Source organism: Triticum urartu, chromosome 5A, assembly GCF_056163025.1.
Source record: "Triticum urartu cultivar PI428250 chromosome 5A, HENAU_Tu73, whole genome shotgun sequence".
In the NCBI taxonomy this organism is placed as follows: domain Eukaryota; kingdom Viridiplantae; phylum Streptophyta; class Magnoliopsida; order Poales; family Poaceae; genus Triticum; species Triticum urartu.
In genome coordinates, this window is record NC_141877.1 from 353,742,158 (window position 1) to 353,764,826 (window position 22,669).

General features: G+C 46.5%; 2 protein-coding genes across 2 annotated transcripts; both read left to right on the forward strand.

Moving 5' to 3' along the window:
- The first annotated feature begins 342 nt into the window (after positions 1-342).
- LOC125508894 (fasciclin-like arabinogalactan protein 2) lies at positions 343-3,429 on the forward strand. Its single transcript, XM_048673691.2, has 2 exons — positions 343-810; positions 2,283-3,429. The coding sequence occupies exons 1-2, from the start codon at positions 454-456 to the stop codon at positions 3,132-3,134; spliced, it is 1,209 nt and encodes a 402-aa protein (XP_048529648.2). The 5' UTR covers positions 343-453; the 3' UTR covers positions 3,135-3,429.
- Positions 3,430-15,651: 12,222 nt separating this feature from the next.
- On the forward strand, positions 15,652-16,801 carry LOC125555973 (fruit bromelain-like). The gene is made up of 2 exons (XM_087522769.1): positions 15,652-16,123; positions 16,206-16,801. Exons 1-2 carry the CDS (start codon positions 15,664-15,666, stop codon positions 16,799-16,801), a joined length of 1,056 nt encoding a protein of 351 aa, XP_087378895.1. The 5' UTR covers positions 15,652-15,663.
- Positions 16,802-22,669: the final 5,868 nt, after the last annotated feature.

Genomic DNA, 22,669 nt, shown 5'->3' on the forward strand with positions numbered 1-22,669 from the left:
AGAGGTCTCGAGACACGGCTACAAAACGTCGCCGTCAGCGTCCGTCACTTTCTTCCAACGGCTAGAAGAACTTGGTGCCCAATGGCCGATCACGAACGTTGTCGGTTTGGCGCTCCCCCAACAAACGTCGAGCTTGCCGTTCCAACGATCCCGATCAATGGCGCCACAAACAAATGGTAAGAAGAAGAGGCTTGCACAACACAAAACAAAGAACAGAAGAAATCCAGTTGAGAAGAGGGACAACGACAGCCCACCGGACCGGCTGGTGAGCGAAATACCCCGTCGTTCCCGGCTCCCGCAGCTACGTAGTACACACCTCCTCCCCTCTCCCGCCAATACATATACACACCAACACACACACACCCTTCCTCACCTCTCTCGCTCACATCTCTCCTCTTCTCTCTCCCCGGCCTCTCTTTCTCTCTGCGTGTGGATACTGTTGTGTCCTTGGCAATGGCCAGGAGCCGGCAGTCCATCCTCCTGGCCTTCGCCGTCGGAGCAATGGCGGCGGTGCTGCTGGCCTCCCCGGCGGCGGCCAAGAGCTACAACATCACCAAGATCCTGGCGGCGCACCCGGAGTTCTCCAAGTTCAACGCGATGCTGAGCAAGACGCGGCTCGCGTCCGACATCAACCGGCGCCAGACCATCACCGTGCTGGCCCTGGACAACTCGGCCATGGCGGCGCTGGACCACTACACGCTGCCGACCGTCCGCCACATCCTTTCCCTGCACGTCCTCGTCGACTACTACGGCAACAAGAAGCTCAAGCAGCTCTCGCGCGGCGCCACCGCCTCCGCATCCATGTTCCAGGTATGCACACGACACAATTGTATACATGTATACATATAGATTTTGGTTATTACAGTTTAGTTGCACACATGCCAACTGTGCACAATATATAGCTATCTCGATCGATGGTTCTAACACATCCAGAAATTATCACCATTTTGCAAGATCCAAGTCAAAAGAGATTTTTTGATATCTAAGTCCAGTGGCGGAGCTTAGTGGAGATCAACCTGGGCCATCGCCCCCCCCCCCCCCCCCCCCTGCCTAGGAGATTTTTTCATATTATCATGAGTAAATTTCCCATAGATTCATAGAAATCTAGCCTAAACCTGATGTTAGTTGCCCCCCTCCCCCCCCCCCCCCCCAGCCCATTTGCCCCTCCTAAGATGTGTCCGAAGCTCCGCCACTGTCTAAGTCAACACCCTTAGCCATCCGATTTCTCTGTGTTGAAAGTAGTTTGAATTTTCGTTTCGTAAGTATTTTTGCCATAGCCGAAACCAGCGAATACAGTTTCCATTTTCGGCCAAACGGAACGAGATTAGCACTTCAATTCGATTGCAATCCAATAAAATATTTTGAATTTTTAAAAATTCTTTGATTTTTAATTTGTTTGTACTACCATAATGGCTGGAATATTATGACCGGAACATAAACTATTTCAGTACTTACCCACAATGACTGAAATTTCACTGAGAGTGAACACCATACTTAAGATACATGCAGAGATGGGGGAAATCTTGATTATATGACATGGACTGATATAAGTAGATCTAAACTGATTTAGATATAAACATGCCATATGGCATAAATTATGCAAGATACTAACAAACTGAGAAAACCAACACAATTTGTCACATGAAAAAACAAAACCAATTTAAATACAAACAAATACTCCTACAAAATATGTATTTCAACCGCCCATCTGCTCTACGTATTATCTAAACCGATGTTCTCAAAAAAAAAATTAAAAAAAAACCGATGCTACTAATAGTAGTGGTGTTCATGTAGTTCGCAAAAGCTATAGATACAAGCCACTGAAAATGTGCTCCTTGGCATAGCCAGCCATGGTATCAATTGAGTATCACATTTTCAACCCAAGTTGTTGATTCTTTGGCCACAAAATTCCACGATGATGATCGGGCCGTTGGTTGCCAAGTCACTAAAGCAGACAGTGGTACTGCTGTCGTACTAATTCGCCCACGGAGATGTTTGGCACGGTAGGCTTGGAATTCCATTCAGCCCAGTTGCTGTTTCCTTTAGCATACATATACTAATTTCCTATCTTCCATACCTACAGGATTGATTGACTTCTGGGCCTACATTGTCCAATCATGTACACATAACAGAGGAACGGTTATGGGACATAGTATGATTTATCCTCATTAGTTGGCTAGATTAAACAAGAGTATACTCATTAAATAAACACGTAGATTACATGTAAACAAAGTATCGCGAAATGTATAATTTTGATTTGCTAACGCGCTCGATGCTTTCAGTCGACGGGGACGGCGTCGGGCATGTCGGGGTACGTGAACATCACGTCCCACAAGGGCGGCAAGGTGGAGTTCGTCAGCCAGGATGCCGACGACACCGTCAAGCCTTCCCGCTACGTCAAGTCCATCAAGGAGATCCCCTACGACATCTCCGTGCTCGAGATCGCCTCCGTGCTCTCCTCCTCCGAGGCCGAGGCGCCCGTCCCGCCGCCGGCGCCCGTCGACCTCATCGAGCTCCTCTCCAAGAAGCACTGCAAGTCCTTCGCAGGGCTCATCTCCGGCAACGCCGACGTCTTCCGCACGCTCAACGACACCAAGGACAACGGCCTCACCCTCTTCTGCCCCGTCGACGCCGCCGTCGCCGCCTTCATGCCCAAGTACAAGAACCTCACGGCCAAGGCCAAGACGGCCATCCTGCTCTACCACGGCGTGCCGGACTACTTCTCGCTGCAGCTGCTCAAGTCCAACAACGGCATGGTCTCCACGCTCGCCACCACCAGCGAGGTCAAGAAGGACTACAGCTATGACGTCCAGAACGACGACGAGAAGGTCACCCTCGTCACCAAGGTCGTCACCTCCACCGTCACCGCCACCGTCGGCGACAGCGAGCCGCTCGCCGTCTACGCCGTCTCCAAGTTCTTGAAGCCAAAGGAGCTGTTCAAGGTCGCCCAGGCGCCAACGCCCGCCCCGTCAAAGAAGGGCAAGAAGGAGGCTGGCGACGACGACGACTCGTCTGACGACGAAGATTCCGATGATGCCACCACTGACAAGGGTGATGCCGCGCCAGCGGTATACGGGCGATGGGCCACCGCGGCTGCGACGGCGGGAGCAGTATTGGCATTGTTGATGGCCTAAAAGAGTACGTAAAAGCCGCCGGCTGTTTTATGCATGTTCAAATTTAATTATTACCCCTATATATTTGTTTTCCCTTTGGTATTTTTAATCTTCCTTTTTCTGCGGGAAAATCTCTATCACTTGTTAGTGGTGGTAGAAACAAAATAAGTCGGCGGCTGGTTTCCTTCAAACATCTACAAAATTCAAGAAACTAGCTTAGAGGTGCGATGTGTAGTTTCTTTTTGGAGTCTTGTTGATTGCTAGTATGATGTAATTATTTGCCTTGTAATTAATACAGCTGGAATGTTTTCATGTATGGTACCCTTCTATTGCGATATACCCATGTTGTGCAAGCGATCATCTCTTCTTTTTTACATGCCCTAAGTCCTTCTACCCCTAGGGCGCTGGTGATCTCGTTTGGTGGATGCACTGACCATGCGACCTCTGAGGCATTGTGTGTGACGCTGCAACGGTCTATGCCCATGGTCTCTCGCCTTTCTATTGACAATGTGGCTGCCTTTAGAGGCATTCCAACCCTAACTCCGGAAGGCGCCGATTCGAGTGCAAGGCCTCATGCACATCAAGATGCTGATGGTTTGCAGCATGAACGTTGAGACCTCTGCATCTATCATCTTTAATAAAACATTCAGTTCATTCGTTTTCCGGTATGGGTATTGGGACAAGGCTTCCAGACTAGGTGTTTCCATGGGCTCTAATGGGCATGAGGTGGCCATTCCGATCAATGAGTTGTTAAACCGGAGACTGATACGGCTTGTGTTATGTTACAAAAGACCGGCGCTGTAACACCTCTGGAAGATGGTGGTCCCTATAGATTTTTAATTCCTGTAATCCAAGATTTATGTGAGGACCTTAATCCTAGGGAGGATAGGGTACCAGAGAGTCATGTTTTAACTCTTTGGTATCTCAAAAGACTCATCTCACCCGCCCTAAGAAGCAATATCTCTCTGCGGTGCGTCATAGTACCCGTAACAAGGTTCAAATAATCGGTATGAGCAACTAGAGGGGGGGGGGGGGGGGTAGGTGGCCAACAAATTAAAGCTCCTTAATAAATTTTCAGTTTACTCCCTCTGTTTCTTTTTAGTCTGCATATAAGATCTAGTCAAAGTCAAACTTTATAAAGTTTGACCAACTTTATAGAAAAAATATTAACATTTACAGTACTAAGGCTATATGGTATGAAAGTTCATTTCATGATGTATCTAACAATATTGATTTCATATTGTGAATCTTAATATTTTTTTCTATAAACTTAGTCAAAGTTAAGAAAGTTTGACTTTGACCAAATCTTATATGTAGACTAAAAAAACGGAGGAAGTACAACAAGAAAGTAGCTTGTCTAGATACGCAACTAGGTGGACAATCTATATGACAAGCTCAATAAGAAGTACAAGCCTAAGAGTAAACACAATAATAAAAACTTGCACAAAGAAAGTAAAGGATAGAAGTAACCACAAGTGAAGATGTCAATCTCCTCTTCTTTCTCTTTGGTCTTGTCAGCGGTATCCGATGGTAGTGACCAAGTGGGTGGTGGGTGGGCTGAGGAAATCGGCCTTTCTCGAGGACTCTTGGATTTGGTCATAAATCAAGATCGGGAAATCCAGCACTGGGTGCTTCGGAAAACCAATCCGGCATCTGGCCCTGAAGGGGTTTCTCACGCTCTTTTTGATCTTAAATAAGCGGTTTCTAGATCCAATCTGACATCGATCCCGAATTCATGCGTGCCATTATGGACCAATCTGACACCGGGATGAAGGAGAGAGGTTCCAGAGACCAATCAGACGCTAGACTCCGGAAGTGTGTCTCATGCTGCTCCTTGAGTTGGTGTTTTTACCAAGATCGCGAAGTTCGGCTCTTCACAGGGATTTGTGGTGCGCTCCACATTGCTAATCCTAACGACTTGGCCAGGAGTCACATACTTGATCTCGCTGAGGTGGCCGTTCGAGTTTGCGACGAGGGTAACACTGCCAAGGATGAAGATCTATCCTTGCACAAAGGTCGTACCCCAACTGATTTGCTCGTTGATCTCAACTCCCATTGCGTCGCAACGATCGCCTAGCAGGACCTGTATGGGCCACCAGTAATGGAGCAAAATCCAGCAGATCTTGGCGATGGGAACCTCGTGACCCTCGTGACCAAGGTCGTCACCTCCACCATCACCGCCACCGTTGGCGAGGGCGGGCCGCTCGCCGTCTACGGCGTCTCCAAGTTCTTGCAGCCAAAGGAGCTGTTCAAGGCCGTCCAGGCGCCAACGCCTGCCCCATCAAAGAAGGGCAAGATGTTGGGGAACGTAGCAGAAATTCAAAATTTTCCTACGTGTCACCAAGATCTATCTATGGAGAAACCAGCAACGAGGGGAAGGAGAGTGCATCTACATACCCTTGTAGATCGCTATGCGGAAGCGTTCAAGAGAACGGGTTGAAGGAGTCATACTCGTCATGATCCAAATCACCGGAGATCCTAGTGCCAAACGGACGGCACCTCCGCATTCAACACACGTACAGCCCGGTGACGTCTCCCATGCCTTGATCCAGCAAGGAGAGAGGGAGAGGTTGAGGAAGACTCCATCCAGCAGCAGCACAACGGCGTGGTGGTGGTGGAGGAGCGTGGTACTCTAGCAGGGCTTCGCCAAGCACCGCAAGAGACGAGGAGGAGAGAGGTAGGGCTGCGCCAGGGAGAGATCAAATCGTCTTGTGTTGGGCAGCCCCAAACCTCAACTATTTATAGGAGGAGGGGAGGAGGGTGCGCCCCCTCTAGGGTTCCCACCCCTAGAGGGGCGGCAGCCCTAGATGGAGGGGGGCGGCCAAGAGGGGGAGAGGGGGGCGCGCCCTAGGGTGGGCCTTAGGCCTATCTGTGCCTAGGGTTTCCCCCTTCTCCTCCTAGCCGCGCCTTGGGCCTTGTGGGAGGCACACCAGCCCACTCAGGGGCTGGTCCCTTACCACTCTTGGCCCATGCAAGCCTCCGGGGCTGGTGGCCCCACTTGGTGGACCCCCGGGACCCTTCCGGTGGTCCCGGTACGTTATCGATAAAACCCGAAACTTTTCCGGTGACCAAAACAAGACTTCCCATATATAAATCTTTATCTCCGGACCATTCCGGAACTCCTCGTGACGTCCGGGATCTCATCCGGGACTCCGAACAACATTCGGTAACCACATACAAACTTCCTTTATAACCCAGCGTCATCGAACCTTAAGTGTGTAGACCCTACGGGTTCGGGAACCATGCAGACATGACCGAGACGTTCTCCGGTCAATAACCAACAGCGGGATCTGGATACCCATGTTGGTTCCCACATGTTCCACGATGATCTCATCGGATGAACCACGATGTCGAGGATTCGATCAATCCCGTATACAATTCCCTTTGTCTAGCGGTATTGTACTTGCCCGAGATTCGATCGTCGGTATCCCGATACCTTGTTCAATCTCGTTACCGGCAAGTCTCTTTTACTCATTCTGTAACACATCATCCCGTGATCAACCCCTTGGTCACATTGTGCACATTATGATGATGTCCTACCGAGTGGGCCCAGAGATACCTCTCCGTTTACACGGAGTGACAAATCCCAGTCTCGATTCGTGCCAACCCAACAGACACTTTCGGAGATACCTGTAGTGTACCTTTATAGCCACCCAGTTACGTTGTGACGTTTGGCACACCCAAAGCACTCCTACGGTATCCGGGAGTTGCACAATCTCATGGTCTAAGGAAATGATAGTTGACATTAGAAAAGCTTTAGCATACGAACTACACGATCTTTGTGCTAGGCTTAGGATTGGGTCTTGTCCATCACATCATTCTCCTAATGATGTGATCCCGTTATCAACGACATCCAGTGTCCATGGATCAGGAAACCGTAACCATCTATTGATCAACGAGCTAGTCAACTAGAGGCTTACTAGGCACATGGTGTTGTCTATGTATCCACACATGTATCTGAGTTTCCTATCAATACAATTCTAGCATGGATAATAAACGATTATCATGAACAAGGAAATATAATAATAACTAATTTATTATTGCCTCTAGGGCATATTTCCAACAGTCTCCCACTTGCACTAGAGTCAATAATCTAGTTCACATCGCCATGTGATTAACACTCACAGGTCACATCGCCATGTGACCAACATCCAAAGAGTTTACTAGTGTCACTAAACTAGTTCACATCATCATGTGATTAAGGCTCAATGAGTTCTGAGGTTTGATCATGTTTTGCTTGTGAGAGAGGTTTTAGTCAACGGGTCTGCAACAATCAGATCCGTATGTACTTTGCAAATCTCTAGGTCATATTATAAATGCTGCTTCCACGCTCCACTTGGAGCTATTCCAAATGGTTGCTCCACTATACGTATCCGGTTTGCTACTCAGTCATTCGGATAGGTGTTAAAGCTTGCATCGATGTAACCCTTTACGCCGAACTCTTTATCACCTCCATAATTGAGAAACATGTCCTTATTACTCCAAGGACAATTTGACCGCTGTCTAGTGATCCACTCCTGGATCACTTTTGTACCCTCTTGCCAGACATGTGGCAAGGCACACATCAGGTGCGGTACTCAGCATGGCATACCGTATAGAGCCTATGACAAAAGCATAGGGGACGACATTTGTCCTTTCTCTTTCTTCTACTGTGGTCGAGCTTTAAGTCTTAACTTCATACCTTACAACTCAGGCAAGTACTCCTTCTTTGACTGATCCATCTTGAACACCTTCAAGATCATGTCAAGGTACGCGCTCATTTGAAAGTACCATTAAGCGTTTTGATCTATCCTTATAGATCTTGATGCTCAACGTTCAAGTAGCTTAATCCAGGCTTTCCATGGAAAAACACTTTTCAAATAACTCTGCATGCTTTCTAGAAATTCTACATCATTTCCGATCAACAACATGTTAACAACACATACTCATCGGAAATTCTATAGTGCTCCCACTCACTTCTTTGGAAATACAAGTTTCTCATAAACTTTGTATAAACCCAAAATCTTTGATCATCTCATCAAAGCGTACATTCCAACTCCGAGATGCTTACTCCAGTCCTTAGAAGGATTGCTGGAGCTTTGCATACTTATTAGCATCTTTCAGGATTAACAAAACCTTCCGGTTGTATCACAGACAACCTTTCCTCAAGAAAAAACATCGAGGAAACAATGTTTTGACATCCTATCTGCAAGATTTCATAAATAATGCAGTAATCGCTAATATAATTCCAACAGACTCTTAGCATCGCTACGAGTGAGAAAGTCTCATCGTAGTCAACTCCTTGAACTTGTCGGAAAACATCTTAACGACAAGTCAAGCTTTCTTAATGGTGATACTTACCATCATTGTCCGTCTTCCTTTTAAAATCCATATGTACCTAACAGCCTTACGACCATCAAGTAGTTCTTCCAAAGTCTACACTTTGTTTTCATATATGGATCCTCTCTCGGATTATATGGCCTCGAGCCATTTATCGGAATCCGGGCCCACCATTGCTTCTCCATAGCTCGTAGGTACATTGTTGTCTAGCAACATGACTTCCAAGACAGGATTACGTACCACTCTGAAGTAGTACGCATCCTTGTCATCCTACGAGGTTTGGGAGTGACTTGATCCGAAGTCTCATGATCAATATCATAAGCTTCCACTTCAATTGGTGTAGGTGCCACAGGTACAACTCTTTGTGCCCTGCTATACACTAGTTGAAGTGACGGTTCAATAACCCCATCAAGTCTCCACCATCCTCCCACTCGATTCTTCGAGAGAAACTTTTTCTCGAGAAAGGACCCGATTCTAGAAACAATCCCTTATTGCTTTCGGATCTGAGACAGGAGGTATACCCAACTGTTTTGGGTGTCCTATGCAGATGCATTTATCCGCTTTGGGTTCGAGCTTATCAGCTTGAAACCTTTTTCACATAAGCGTTGCAGCCCCAAACTTTTAAGAAATGACAACTTAGGTTTCTCTAAACCATAGTTCATACGGTGTCATCTCATCGGAATTACGTGGTGCCCTTTTTAAAGTGAATGTGGTTGTCTCTAATGCCTAACCCATAAACTATTGTGGTAATTCGATAAGAGACATCATGGTATGCATCATATCCAATAGGGTGCTGTTATGATGTTCGGACAAACCATCACACTATGGTATTCCAGGCTGTATTAGTTGTGAAACAATTTCCACAATGTCTTAATTCTGTGCCAAACTCGTAATTCAGATATTCATCTCTATGATCATATCATAGATCTTTTATCCTCTTGTCACGACGATCTTTCAACTTCACCCTGAAATTATTTGAACCTTTCAATAATTCAGACTCGTGATTCATCAAGTAAATATACTCAACATCTACTCAAATCATCTGTGAAGTAAGAACATAACGATATCCACTACATGCCTCAGCACTCATTGGACTGCACACATCAAAATGTATTACTTCCAACAAGTTGTTTTCTAGTTCCATTTTACTGAAAACGAGGCTTTCAGTCATCTTGCCCATGTGGTATGATTTGCATGTCTCAAGTGATTCAAAATCAAGTGAATCCAAGCGGTCCATTTGCATGGAGTTTCTTCATGCATATACACCAATAGACATGGTTCGCATGTCTCAAACCTTTTAAAAAACGAGTGAGCCCAAAGATCCATCAACATGGAGCTTCTTCATGCGTTTTATACCGATATGACTTACGTGGCAGTGCCACAAGTAGGTGGTACTATCATTACTATCTTTTGGCATGAACATGTGTATCACTACGATCGAGATTCAATAAACCATTCATTTTAGGTGCAAGACCATTGAAGGTATTATTCAAATAAACAGAGTAACCATTATTCTCCTTAAATGAATAACCGTATTGCGATAGACATAATCCAATCATGTCTATGCTCAACGCAAACACAAATCTTGATGGTAGAGGGAGCGTACGATATTTGATCAACCTTGGAAATACTTCCAACACATATCGTCATCTCACCTTTAGCTAGTCTCCGTTTATTCCGTAGCTTTTATTTCGAGTTACTAACACTTAGCAACCGAACAGGTATCTAATACCCTGGTGCTACTAGGAGTACTAGTAAAGTACACATTAACATAATGTATATCCAGTATACTTCTACCGACCTTGCCAGCCTTCTCATCTACCAAGTATCTAGGGTAATTCTGCTCCAGTGGCTGTTCCCCTTATTACAGAAGCACTTAGTCTCGGGTTTGGGTTCAACTTTGGGTTTCTTCACTAGAGCAGCAGCTGATTTGCCGTTTCATGAAGTATCCCTTCTTGCCCTTGCCCTTCTTGAAACTAGTGGTTTCACCAACCATCAACAATTGATGCTCCTTCTTGATTTCTACTTTTGTGGTGTCAAACATCGCGAATATCTCAAGGATCATCATATATGTCCCCGATACATTATAGTTCATCACGAAGCTCTAGCAGCTTGGTGGTAATGACTTCGGAGAAACATCACTATCTCATCTGGAAGATCAACTCCCACTCGATTCAAATGATTGTTGTACTCAGACAATCTGAGCACAAGCTCAACAATTGAGCTTTTCTCCTTAGTTTGCAGGCTAAGAAAATCGTCGGAGGTCTCATACCTCTTGACGTGGGCACGAGCCTGAAATCCCAATTTCAGCCCTCGAAACATCTCATATGTTTTGCGACGTTTCAAAACGTCTTCGGTGCCTCAACTCTAAACCGTTTAACTGAACTATCACGTAGTTATCAAAATGTGTATGTCAGATGTTCGCAACATCCACAGACGACGTTCGAGGTTCAGCACACTGAGCGGTGCATTAAGGACACAAGCCTTCTATGAAGCAATGAGGACAATCCTCAGTTTACGGACCTAGTCCGCATAATTGCTACTATCAACTTTCAACTAAATTTTCTCTAGGAACATATCTAAACAGTAGAACTGAAGCGCGAGCTACGACATAATTTGCGAAGACCTTTTGACTATGTTCAGGATAATTAAGTTCATCTTATGAACTCCCACTCAGATAGACATCCCTCTAGTCATCTAAGTGATTACATGATCCGAGTCAACTAGGCCGTGTCCGATCATCACGTGAGACGGACTAGTCAACATCGGTGAACATCTTCATGTTGATCGTATCTACCATACGACTCATGCTCGACCTTTCGGTCTCTTGTGTTCCGAGGCCATGTCTGTACATGCTAGGCTCGTCAAGTCAACCTAAGTGTTTCGCGTGTGTAAATCTGTCTTACACCCGTTGTATGTGAACGTTAGAATCTATCACACCCGATCATCACGTGGTGCTTTGAAACAACGAACTGTCGCAACGGTGCACAGTTAGGGGGAACACTTTCTTGAAATTATTATGAGGGATCATCTTATTTACTACCGTCGTTCTAAGTAAACAAGATGCATAAACATGATAAATATCACATGCAATCAAATAATAGTGACATGATATGGCCAATATCATATAGCTCTTTTGATCTCCATCTTGGGGCTCCATGATCATCTTGTCACCGGCATGACACCATGATCTCCATCATCATGATCTCCATCATCGTGTCTCCATGAAGTTTCTCGCCAACTATTACTTCTACTACTATGGCTACCGGTTAGCAATAAAGTAAAGTAATTACATGGCGTTGTTCAATGACACACAGGTCATACAATAAATAAAGACAACTCCTATGGCTCCTGCCGGTTGTCATACTCATCGACATGCAAGTCGTGATTCCTATTACAAGAACATGATCAATCTCATACATCACATATATCATACATCACATCCTTTTGGCCATATCACATCACATAGCATACCCTGCAAAAACAAGTTAGACGTCCTCTAATTGTTGTTTGCATGTTTTACGTGGCTGCTATGGGTTTCTAGCAAGAACGTTTCTTACCTATGCAAAAACCACAACGTGATATGCCAATTGCTATTTACCCTTCATAAGGACCCTTTTCATCGAATCCGATCCGACTAAAGTGGGAGAGACAGACACCCGCTAGCCACCTTATGCAACTAGTGCATGTCAGTCGGTGGAACCAGTCTCACGTAAGAGTACGTGTAAGGTCGGTCCGGGCCGCTTCATCCCACGATGCCGCCGAATCAAGATTGGACTAGTAACGGCAAGCATATTGAACAAAATCAACGCCCACAACTACTTTGTGTTCTACTCGTGCATAGAAACTACGCATAGACCTAGCTCATGATGCCACTGTTGGGGAACGTAGCAGAAATTCAAAATTTTCCTACGTGTCACCAAGATCTATCTATGGAGAAACCAGCAGCGAGGGGAAGGAGAGTGCATCTACATACCCTTGTAGATCGCTATGCGGAAGCGTTCAAGAGAACGGGTTGAAGGAGTCGTACTCGTCGTGATCCAAATCACCGGAGATCCTAGTGCCGAACGGAAGGCACCTCCGCGTTCAACACACGTACAGCCCGGTGACGTCTCCCATGCCTTGATCCAGCAAGGAGAGAGGGAGAGGTTGAGGAAGACTCCATCCAGCAGCAGCACAACGGCGTGGTGGTGGTGGAGGAGCGTGGTACTCTAGCAGGGCTTCGCCAAGCACCGCAAGAGACGAGGAGGAGAGAGGTAGGGCTGCGCCAGGGAGAGATCAAATCGTCTTGTGTTGGGCAGCCCCAAACCTCAACTATTTATAGGAGGAGGGGAGGAGGGTGCGCCCCCTCTAGGGTTCCCACCCCTAGAGGGGCGGCAGCCCTAGATGGAGGGGGGCGGCCAAGAGGGGGAGAGGGGGGCGCGCCCTAGGGTGGGCCTTAGGCCTATCTGTGCCTAGGGTTTCCCCCTTCTCCTCCTAGCCGCGCCTTGGGCCTTGTGGGAGGCACACCAGCCCACTCAGGGGCTGGTCCCTTACCACTCTTGGCCCATGCAAGCCTCCGGGGCTGGTGGCCCCACTTGGTGGACCCCCGGGACCCTTCCGGTGGTCCCGGTACGTTATCGATAAAACCCGAAACTTTTCCGGTGACCAAAACAAGACTTCCCATATATAAATCTTTATCTCCGGACCATTCCGGAACTCCTCGTGACGTCCGGGATCTCATCCGGGACTCCGAACAACATTCGGTAACCACATACAAACTTCCTTTATAACCCAGCGTCATCGAACCTTAAGTGTGTAGACCCTACGGGTTCGGGAACCATGCAGACATGACCGAGACGTTCTCCGGTCAATAACCAACAGCGGGATCTGGATACCCATGTTGGTTCCCACATGTTCCACGATGATCTCATCGGATGAACCACGATGTCGAGGATTCGATCAATCCCGTATACAATTCCCTTTGTCTAGCGGTATTGTACTTGCCCGAGATTCGATCGTCGGTATCCCGATACCTTGTTCAATCTCGTTACCGGCAAGTCTCTTTTACTCATTCTGTAACACATCATCCCGTGATCAACCCCTTGGTCACATTGTGCACATTATGATGATGTCCTACCGAGTGGGCCCAGAGATACCTCTCCGTTTACACGGAGTGACAAATCCCAGTCTCGATTCGTGCCAACCCAACAGACACTTTCGGAGATACCTGTAGTGTACCTTTATAGCCACCCAGTTACGTTGTGACGTTTGGCACACCCAAAGCACTCCTACGGTATCCGGGAGTTGCACAATCTCATGGTCTAAGGAAATGATAGTTGACATTAGAAAAGCTTTAGCATACGAACTACACGATCTTTGTGCTAGGCTTAGGATTGGGTCTTGTCCATCACATCATTCTCCTAATGATGTGATCCCGTTATCAACGACATCCAGTGTCCATGGATCAGGAAACCGTAACCATCTATTGATCAACGAGCTAGTCAACTAGAGGCTTACTAGGGACATGGTGTTGTCTATGTATCCACACATGTATCTGAGTTTCCTATCAATACAATTCTAGCATGGATAATAAACGATTATCATGAACAAGGAAATATAATAATAACTAATTTATTATTGCCTCTAGGGCATATTTCCAACACAAGAAGGAGGCTGACGACGAAGATTCCGATGATGCCACCACTGATAAGGGTGATGCCGCGCCAGCGGTATACGGGCGATGGACGCCCGCGGCTGCGACAGTGGGAGCGGTATTGGCGTTGATGGGCTAAAAGATGTTTATAAATCATACATTATTTTACAACTATATAAAATAATCATATGTATTTTTAAGTTCACTTGTGTTATCTCGAAACAGGCTCTCGCCCTGCTTTATATATAAAGCAATAACACCAAGGTTACACGATCGAACGATACAGTATGGTGAGGTAGTCCTTGAGACAGCAGATCCCTAACAGGCCAACATAAACGCACGCGACTATGCTGTCGACAAACTAGCACAGGACTACCCGATTACAACGCCATGACACGAACTAGGACACCGAGCCTCCACGACAACACCCTCAAGAGGGGAACGCAAGCACCGCCGCTGCCGCGCCCGAGGTGGATAACGGTTTTCACCCGGAGACTTTGGCACGGAGAGGAGAATCGCAACGACGTATTTAAGAAGATAACGGCACCCGTGGATGTCGTCGTCGCCGGTGCCAAAGCACGGAGCTTTCGCTCGGCAGCTCACCCGTGCCACCACGGGCACCCAGAACAGTCACGACGCGAAATGGCCTCCAGATTCAGATCTGGGCAATTGAAAGAGCGTGAGAACCACCCTCCGCGATACCCCTCGCCACCCAAGCGACCGAGAAGCGTAGCCACCACTGCCACCATGGAGCCTGCCAGAAAGCCACCATATAGACCATCATCCGGGGCCGCCGCCCCAGCATCCATGTCCCGAGTCACCTCCAGCCATCACCATCGCAATGCATAGTTCACTTGTGTTATTAATATATAAATATTCATATTGCATACAATAGAATCTCACTAGGATACATTGCAACTAATTCTCACATCAATCACGCAGGTACCATCTAGCTAAACAGTATCGTGTACTCTATTCTACGAAATTAGGCTGTTTCTATTTTCCTGGAGTAGTACGCTACGAGGCAATCCGCGCCAGTTCCACAAAGAAAAATGGACAAACAAGCAAGCCAAAGTGGAGGCCGATCCCATTTCGATCAGACATCAACTTCTCCAGCTCTGTGCGTCCATCATAGTGAGTGGGCAGAGCGCTCTGCCGTGTGCCGCACAAGTTCTTGGAAGAAGAAGAAGAAGAAGAGGAGGAAGAAGAAGAATTCAAGAATATACGGAGAGAAGAGAGCAGCCGCTGGATAGGAACATCCATGCAGTCATGGACTCGCTATCAATACGTTGGACTACGGCTCTTGAACGCACTTCATCTACAGTATTTCTTTTAGAAAAGAAGAATTACCCTCGGCCCCGCATCAATTCAATCTACAGTAGCTCCAGAAAAGAACTCCATCTACAGTAATGGTGCTGCTGTATGCGCGCGGCGACCGTTATCGGCAACGAAATGCATGGAATCCGCTCGCCCGGATGCCCCATCTTGCGTGCCATTCGCGCGCGTACAAATAGAATCGCGGGCGGCATGCTTGCTACGTGCTTAGCTCGCTCCCGAACCCATCGCAACAAGACCTGAGCATAAGCAAACTCACTAATGGCGCCGATTCACAGCTCGCGCCGCCTCAAGGGCGCACTGCTCGCGCTCGCGCTCGTGGCCGCCGCTGTCGTCGCCGACGTCGCCGCGGCGCGAGGGGTGCACACCGTGGCCGCCAGGCACGAGCTGTGGATGGCCGAGTTCGCGCGCGCGTACGCGGACGCTGAAGAGAAACTGAGCCGGCAGGAGGTGTTCGCGGCCAACGCGCGGCACGTCGACGCTGTCAACCGGGCGGGCGACCGGACGTACACGCTCGGGCTCAACCAGTTCTCCGACCTCACCGACGACGAGTTCCTCGAGATGCACCTCGGCTACCGTCACCAGCGCGGCGCGGACAAGGCGCCGGTGGCAGCGGTGAACATGTCCAAGGCTGCCGCTGGCCAGTTCCAGGACACGCCGGACAGCATGGACTGGAGGGCCCAGGGTGCCGTCACCCAAGTCAAGAACCAGCTCTCCTGCGGTAAATTCTGCATGCATGCATACATACGCCGAAGTTCGCAAACGAATACAAATGTTTAAGCGCGCACGCTGCGTGCGTACAGGGAGTTGCTGGTCGTTCGCGGCGGTGGCGGCGACGGAGGGGCTCGTGAAGATCGCCACCGGCGACCTCATCTCCATGTCGGAGCAGCAGGTGCTCGACTGCACGGGCGGCGCCAACACCTGCAACGCCGGCGACATCAACGCCGCGCTGCGCTACGTCGCCGCGAGCGGCGGCCTGCAGCCGGAGGCAGCCTACGCGTACAACGGCCAGCAGGGCGCGTGCCGCAGCGGCGGCGTCATGCCAAACTCGGTCGCCTCCGTCGGCGCGCCGCGGTGGGCGACCCTGTACGGCGACGAGGGCGCGTTGCAGGAGCTCGCGGCCAGCCAGCCGGTGGCCGTGGGCGTGGAGGCATCGGACCCTGACTTCCGGCACTACATGAGCGGCGTGTACTCCGGTAGCTCGTCGTGCGGGCAGAGGCTGAACCACGCCGTGACGGTGGTGGGCTACGGGGCGGACGGCAGCGGGCAGGAGTACTGGGTAGTGAAGAACCAGTGGGGGACGGGATGGGGCGAGGCGGGCTACATGCGCCTCTCGCGCGGGAACGGCGCCAACTGCGGCATCGCCACCTACGCCTACTACCCGACCATGGACAGCTAACTGATCCATGAATCATCGAGCATGGTTTATCTACAAAATTTGTGCTACAGTAGCAGTCTGGCCTGCACATTTGTGCTACAGTAGCATCTTTTGCGGTAGTTTAGGATCTTCACAGAGCATCTTGGACAACCACTCACGATCATCAACTGCTTCTGAAAAACCCGCCAGGGAGTTCACAAAGACCACCAGTGAATAACATTTGAGATTGTTGTATTCCTTAGAAAAAAAATTCTGCCGGAGCCTTACTTAGTGTCACCCTTGTATTTTACCCTTTATTCTTCGTGAGTTTCTCTTTCATCTCCTTTTCGAACTCAGCAAACCTGAATGACATTACCCATAAACTGACATTGCTATATTTATATGGTCAAATGCTAATATTCCGGAAATGATGTCTTACGCCATTTCCCACTTCACTTGGCAAGGTAGTGTTATGGTGGAAAAAAACATACATGGAATCGAGCAAAATAAATGCACGTGCATTCTGTGTTATCCAGTATCTAATTTTTTGCAAAACTATTTTTGTTTTAACCGAATTACAAAATTAGTTTTTTAGGGGTACCAAATTAGTTAAATGAGATGTGTTTCTAGCCCAACAAAATGTTGAATCATAGATGGGCTTTAGACCCATATGAACAATGATTCCGGGTTAATCTTGAGGCCCATGAATGATATGGCAAGTGGTGGGAAGTTTAGTCCCACCTTGCTGGTTGAGGAGAGTTGAGACCCTTTTATAAGGGTTGCTCTTTCACTTGTTATTGGGAGCTTGAGAAGATGAGTGGTACACGCGCGCTTCTCCTCCTCCGCCACCCGCCTTGACACGACACGACACGACACGCGCGCACGGGTGGGCGGGTTGCGGGAATGACCATGGTCGACGCCGCCGCCGCTAAGAAGAAGGCCACGTGCTAGTATGCTTAGGTATCTCTATGAGATGCATAATGCCATGCTTACTGTTTACTCGTGGATTAGCCTAATCTAAAAAGTGTTAATATTTTCAAAAATCTTATTTTAGTCACTTTTCGATTCAAGGCTTTGCCGCTACTCTGAAACCGGAAAAGTTTACCGGGACGCATTTTAAGCGTTGACAGACTAGGACCACCTTGTGGCTCACAGCGATGAACATGTTCTGGGTTGGTGGTATGCCCCCCACAGAAACGATTGGCATTTTAAGCGTTGACAGACTAGGACCACTTTGTGGCTCACAGTGATGAACGTGTTCTGGGTTGGTGGTGTGCCCCCCCACAGAAACGATTGCTCCTGAACAGGAGAAGGCATTTAGGAAGGCAACCACAATCTTTGTGGGAGCAGTTGTGAGTGTGATAGAAGACAAGTTGGTTGACACATATATTCATATGCAGGTTGCCAAAAACTTGTGGGATGCACTCAAAGTCAAATTCGGCGCAACCGATGCTGGAAGCGAACTGTATGCCATGGAGCAGTTCCATGACTATAGGATGGTCGATAACCGTTTTGTACTGGACCAGACTCATGAGGTACAATGCATCGCTAAGGAGCTGGAGCTCCTGAAGTGTGAGTTATCGGGCAAGTTTGTCGCGGGTTGCAATATTGCAAAACTCCCTACCGGATGGAGGACTTTGCTACTTCTCTCGAGCACTTGAGACATGAATTCTCCGTCGAGGATGTCATCGGTCATCTAAGTGTTGAGCAGAACTCGAGAGAAAAGGACTCACACGTGAAAGGGGCAGAGAGTTCTTCTAGCGCCAATGTGGTGCAGAAGAATTTCCATAAGTTCAAGGGAAAGAACTCTGTCCAGCAGAATACTATCTTTAAGAAGAAGGGTAAGAAGAAAGACAAAAAGAGAGACGACTTCTTTACTTGTGGTTCAGAGGACCATTGGGCAAACAAGTGCCCAAACAAGTACAAGAAGCCAGGACATGACTCCAAGTCTGTCAATGTCACTCTGAGCAACAATGATGCAACATCTGGGTATGGTAATCTGTTTACCATACTTTCAGTTTGTCAGTCCACCGATTGGTGGGTTGACACTGGGCCAATATTCATGTGTGTGCTGATGTGTCTTTGTTTTCTTCCTATCAGGTCGCACGAGATTGTTCCGTCCTGATGAGGAATGGCTCGCATGCTTCTGTTCATGGTGTTGGCATGGTAGATTTAAAGTTTACTTCGGGAAAGATCATGCAACTGAAGAACGTGCAACATGTCCTCACTGATGACCCACAAGTATAGGGGATCAACTGTAGCTCTTTTGATAAGTAAGAGTGTCGAACCCAACGAGGAGCAGAAGGAAATGACAAATAGTTTTCAGTAAGGTAATGTTTGCAAGTGCTGAAATTGTAAGTAGCAGAGTAGTTTGATAACAAGATAATTGGTAACGGGCAAGTAACGATAGTAGTAACAAAAGTGCAGCAAGGTAACCCAATTCTTTTGAGGCAAAGGACAAGCCAAAACGGTCTCTTATAATAAGCAAAGCGTTCTTGAGGGTACACGGGAATTTCATCTAGTCACTTTCATCATGTTGGTTTAATTTGTGTTCGCTACTTTAATAATTTGATATGTGGGTGGACCGATGCTTAGGTGCTGTTCTTACTTGAACAAGCTCCTACTTATGATTAACCCTCCCGCAAGCATCTACAACTATGAGAAAATTATTAAGAATAAATTCTAACCATAACATTAAATTTTTGGATCCAATCGGTCCGTTACGGAATAGTGCATAAACTGGGGTTTGAGTTTTTGTCACTCTCGCAACCCACCATCTAATTGCTACTCCACAATGCATTCCCTTAGACCCAAATATAGTGAAGTGTCATGTAGTCGACGTTCACATGACACCACTAAGGGAATGACAACATACATACTATCAAAATATCGAACACATATCTAATTCACATGATTACTTGCAACATGATTTCTCCCGTGACCTCAAGAACAAAGGTAACTACTCACAAATGATAAACATGCTCATGATTAGAGAGGTATTAAATATCATATTGTATCTGAACATATAATCTTCCACCAAATAAATCATATAGTAATCAACTACAGGATGTAATCAACACTACTAGTCACCCACAAGTACCAATCTATAGTTCCGGTAACAAGATTGAACACAAGAGATGAAGTAGGGTTTGAGAGGAGATGGTGCTGTTGAAGATGTTGATGGAGATTGTCCTCCCCAAGATGGGAGAGTTGTTGGTGATGATGATGACGATGATTTCCCCCCCAGGTGGGAAGTTTCCCCGGCGGAATCGCTCCGCCGGAGGGCAAAAGTGCTCCTGCCCAAGTTCCGCCTCGAGACGGCGGCGCTCCGTCCCAAAAGTCCTCCCATTTTTTTCTAGGTCAAAATGACTTATATACCAAAAGATGGGCACCGGAGGTGGGCCGAGGAGGGCACAACCCACCAGGGCGCGCCTGGGCTCCCTGGCTCAGGGGGGTTGTGCCCACGTGATGGGCCCCCTTTGATAGTTATTTGCTCCAATAATTTTTAAATAATACATAAAAAATCTCCGTGAAGTTTCAGCTTGTTTGGAGTTGTGCAGAATAGGTGGCCTGACGTAGCTTTTCCAGGTCCAGATTTCCAGCTGCCAGAATTCTCCCTCTTGGTGTGTACCTTGCAAATTATAAGAGAAAAGGCATTAGAATTACTCCAAAAAGCATTATTATATATAAAAACATTATAAATAACAGTAAGAAAACATGATGCAAAATGGACGTATCAAGTCCCCCAAGCTTAGACCTAGCTTGTCCTCAAGCGAAAACCGAAATCGAAAAACATGTCCATATGCTTTGTGCTTTGAGAGAGAGGTGCCGATAAAAACAAAATACAGACATAGAAGCATCATGTTGATTATTATAACAACAACAAAAATTAAACATGGGACTTTTATCATAGACATTTTATCATATACTTCCCATTAATAAGTAATAGTTTATCACACAATCGAAGTATAAAGAAAAAACTCTATTAGAAACCAACAAATTATGTTCTCAGTCAACTTTGCAACTACAATTCATCATCTTTTTAGGAAGGGTCACGTGTCGGAGCCTTTAGGCAAGTCCACATACTCAATCATCATATAGTCTTCTATGAATGCTAACACTCACCATGCACACATGAGCAAAACGTTTCAATCGGACACATAGAAAGATAGGGGTTTATGGTTTTGCCTCCCAACATACTCACCTCAAGGGTGATGTCAACAATAATAACTCATGCCACCCATATTCAACTGGACATATGTGCCTAGGTCTTTCCTCACCACATGATGCTTGCCAAAGGAGAAAAATAAAATGAATAGAGAGAAAAACTTTAACTCTTGCATAAAAGTAAAAGATAGGCCCTTCGTAGAGGGAAGCAGAGGTTGCCATGCGCTTATTTGTTTGTATGCTCAATCCCTTAGTGCAATAGAACGTCACGTTACATTGCCCCTTGTGATAGCGACCTTTATTATGTAGTCTGTCACTTTTATTCTTCACCATCACAAGTTCGTGCAACCCTCAATTTTCTCTTACACTAATTGATCTCACACTTATAGAACCAATTTTTATTGCCTTTTTGCACCGATGACAACTTACTTGAGGGGTCTTGCTCAATCCCTAGGTAGTTTTGGTGGACGCTTGAAAATAAGATTTGGGTTTAAGGGTTTCTGGATGCACAAGTAGTATCTCTACTTAGTGCAGAATTTTTGGCTAGCAAAGATAGGGGGCAAGCACCACATGTTAAAGGATCTATGACAATATGACTTCTATGTGAATATGAACAAACATAAATCATTAAGTTGTCTTCCTTGTCCAACATCAACAATTTTATATAATATTTTGATGAGGGCTCACAATCACAAAAGATTTCTAGGATAGTATATTTATATGTGAATCATCTCTTCCCTTATTAATTCTTTCATGAGTTGCATCATTGACTAATGCTATGTTTGTCAATCTCTAATAAAATTTTCTACTTATACTTTTCCTTATGTGGTGCCATCACCCACCATAGGATTAGTATATAATATTTTCTTTATTTATTTCCTTTCTTTTATTTGTTTCCTTTCTTTTATTCTTTCTTATTTCTGCAACATGAAAGTAAAGAAAGCAAAAACTCAAACTAAACTTTATTATATAATTTGCACACGATTACAAGGATAGATCACTAAGAAAACACTCATAGAATAAGATCGAACTAAACTTTTATTCATCTAAAGCAAAAAATCGAACTAAAATAAGTAAAAGCAAAAAGATAGTGGGATGATACGATACCGGGGCACCTCCCCCAAGCTTGGCGGAAGCCAATGGGAGTGCCCATACTCGATACTCAGTTCTCTTTTGGTGGTGAAGAAGATGGTGGTAGTGGTGACAATTGTGCCTTGAGCTTTTTCATATTTTAGTTGAGGAGAGCAATTTCCTCTTTCAAATCATCGACCTCCAACTCTAGCTTCAAGATCTTGTTACATAAATCTCCTTTGCTTTTCTGCCGAAAATGAGGAGGAATAGATCGGTTATTAGACCGGTTAGCTCTCTTAGGGAGACTAGACTTCTTGAACTCTATGTGCATATCCCCAGGTTGAGGTAGAGGACCATCCTACTCCTCCGAGCTTGAATCATCAACCCTCATCAAGTGAGCATCCTCCTCGTCATCTGTAGTTTGACCATACGGAGATAGGCCCCCATAGGTCTTTGGGTCAGCAATGAGATGTGAGACATAGCTCTCACCGTCGGAGTCTTGGGACGACATATTTTCAGATCTACGCAGAAAACAACAAGAAAAGAGAACAGAAGATTTCTCCGCGATACGGTGATCAACAGGTTCGGGAAGTATGTATAGATTTTTTTATCTTGGAGGACAAGTATATGGTAGAAAAATGGAGTACAGAAGGTGTCCCAGGTGGGCACAAC

What these genes read in the sequence shown, in the direction of transcription:
- LOC125508894 (XM_048673691.2), top strand. Translation starts at nt 454, where the DNA reads ATGGCCAGGAGCCGGCAGTCCATCCTCCTGGCCTTCGCCGTCGGAGCA. An exon ending in CCTCCGCATCCATGTTCCAG is followed by an intron (nt 811 to 2,282) that starts GTATGCACACGA and finishes CGATGCTTTCAG; the next exon opens with TCGACGGGGACGGCGTCGGG.
- LOC125555973 (XM_087522769.1), top strand. Translation starts at nt 15,664, where the DNA reads ATGGCGCCGATTCACAGCTCGCGCCGCCTCAAGGGCGCACTGCTCGCG. An exon ending in CAAGAACCAGCTCTCCTGCG is followed by an intron (nt 16,124 to 16,205) that starts GTAAATTCTGCA and finishes GCGTGCGTACAG; the next exon opens with GGAGTTGCTGGTCGTTCGCG.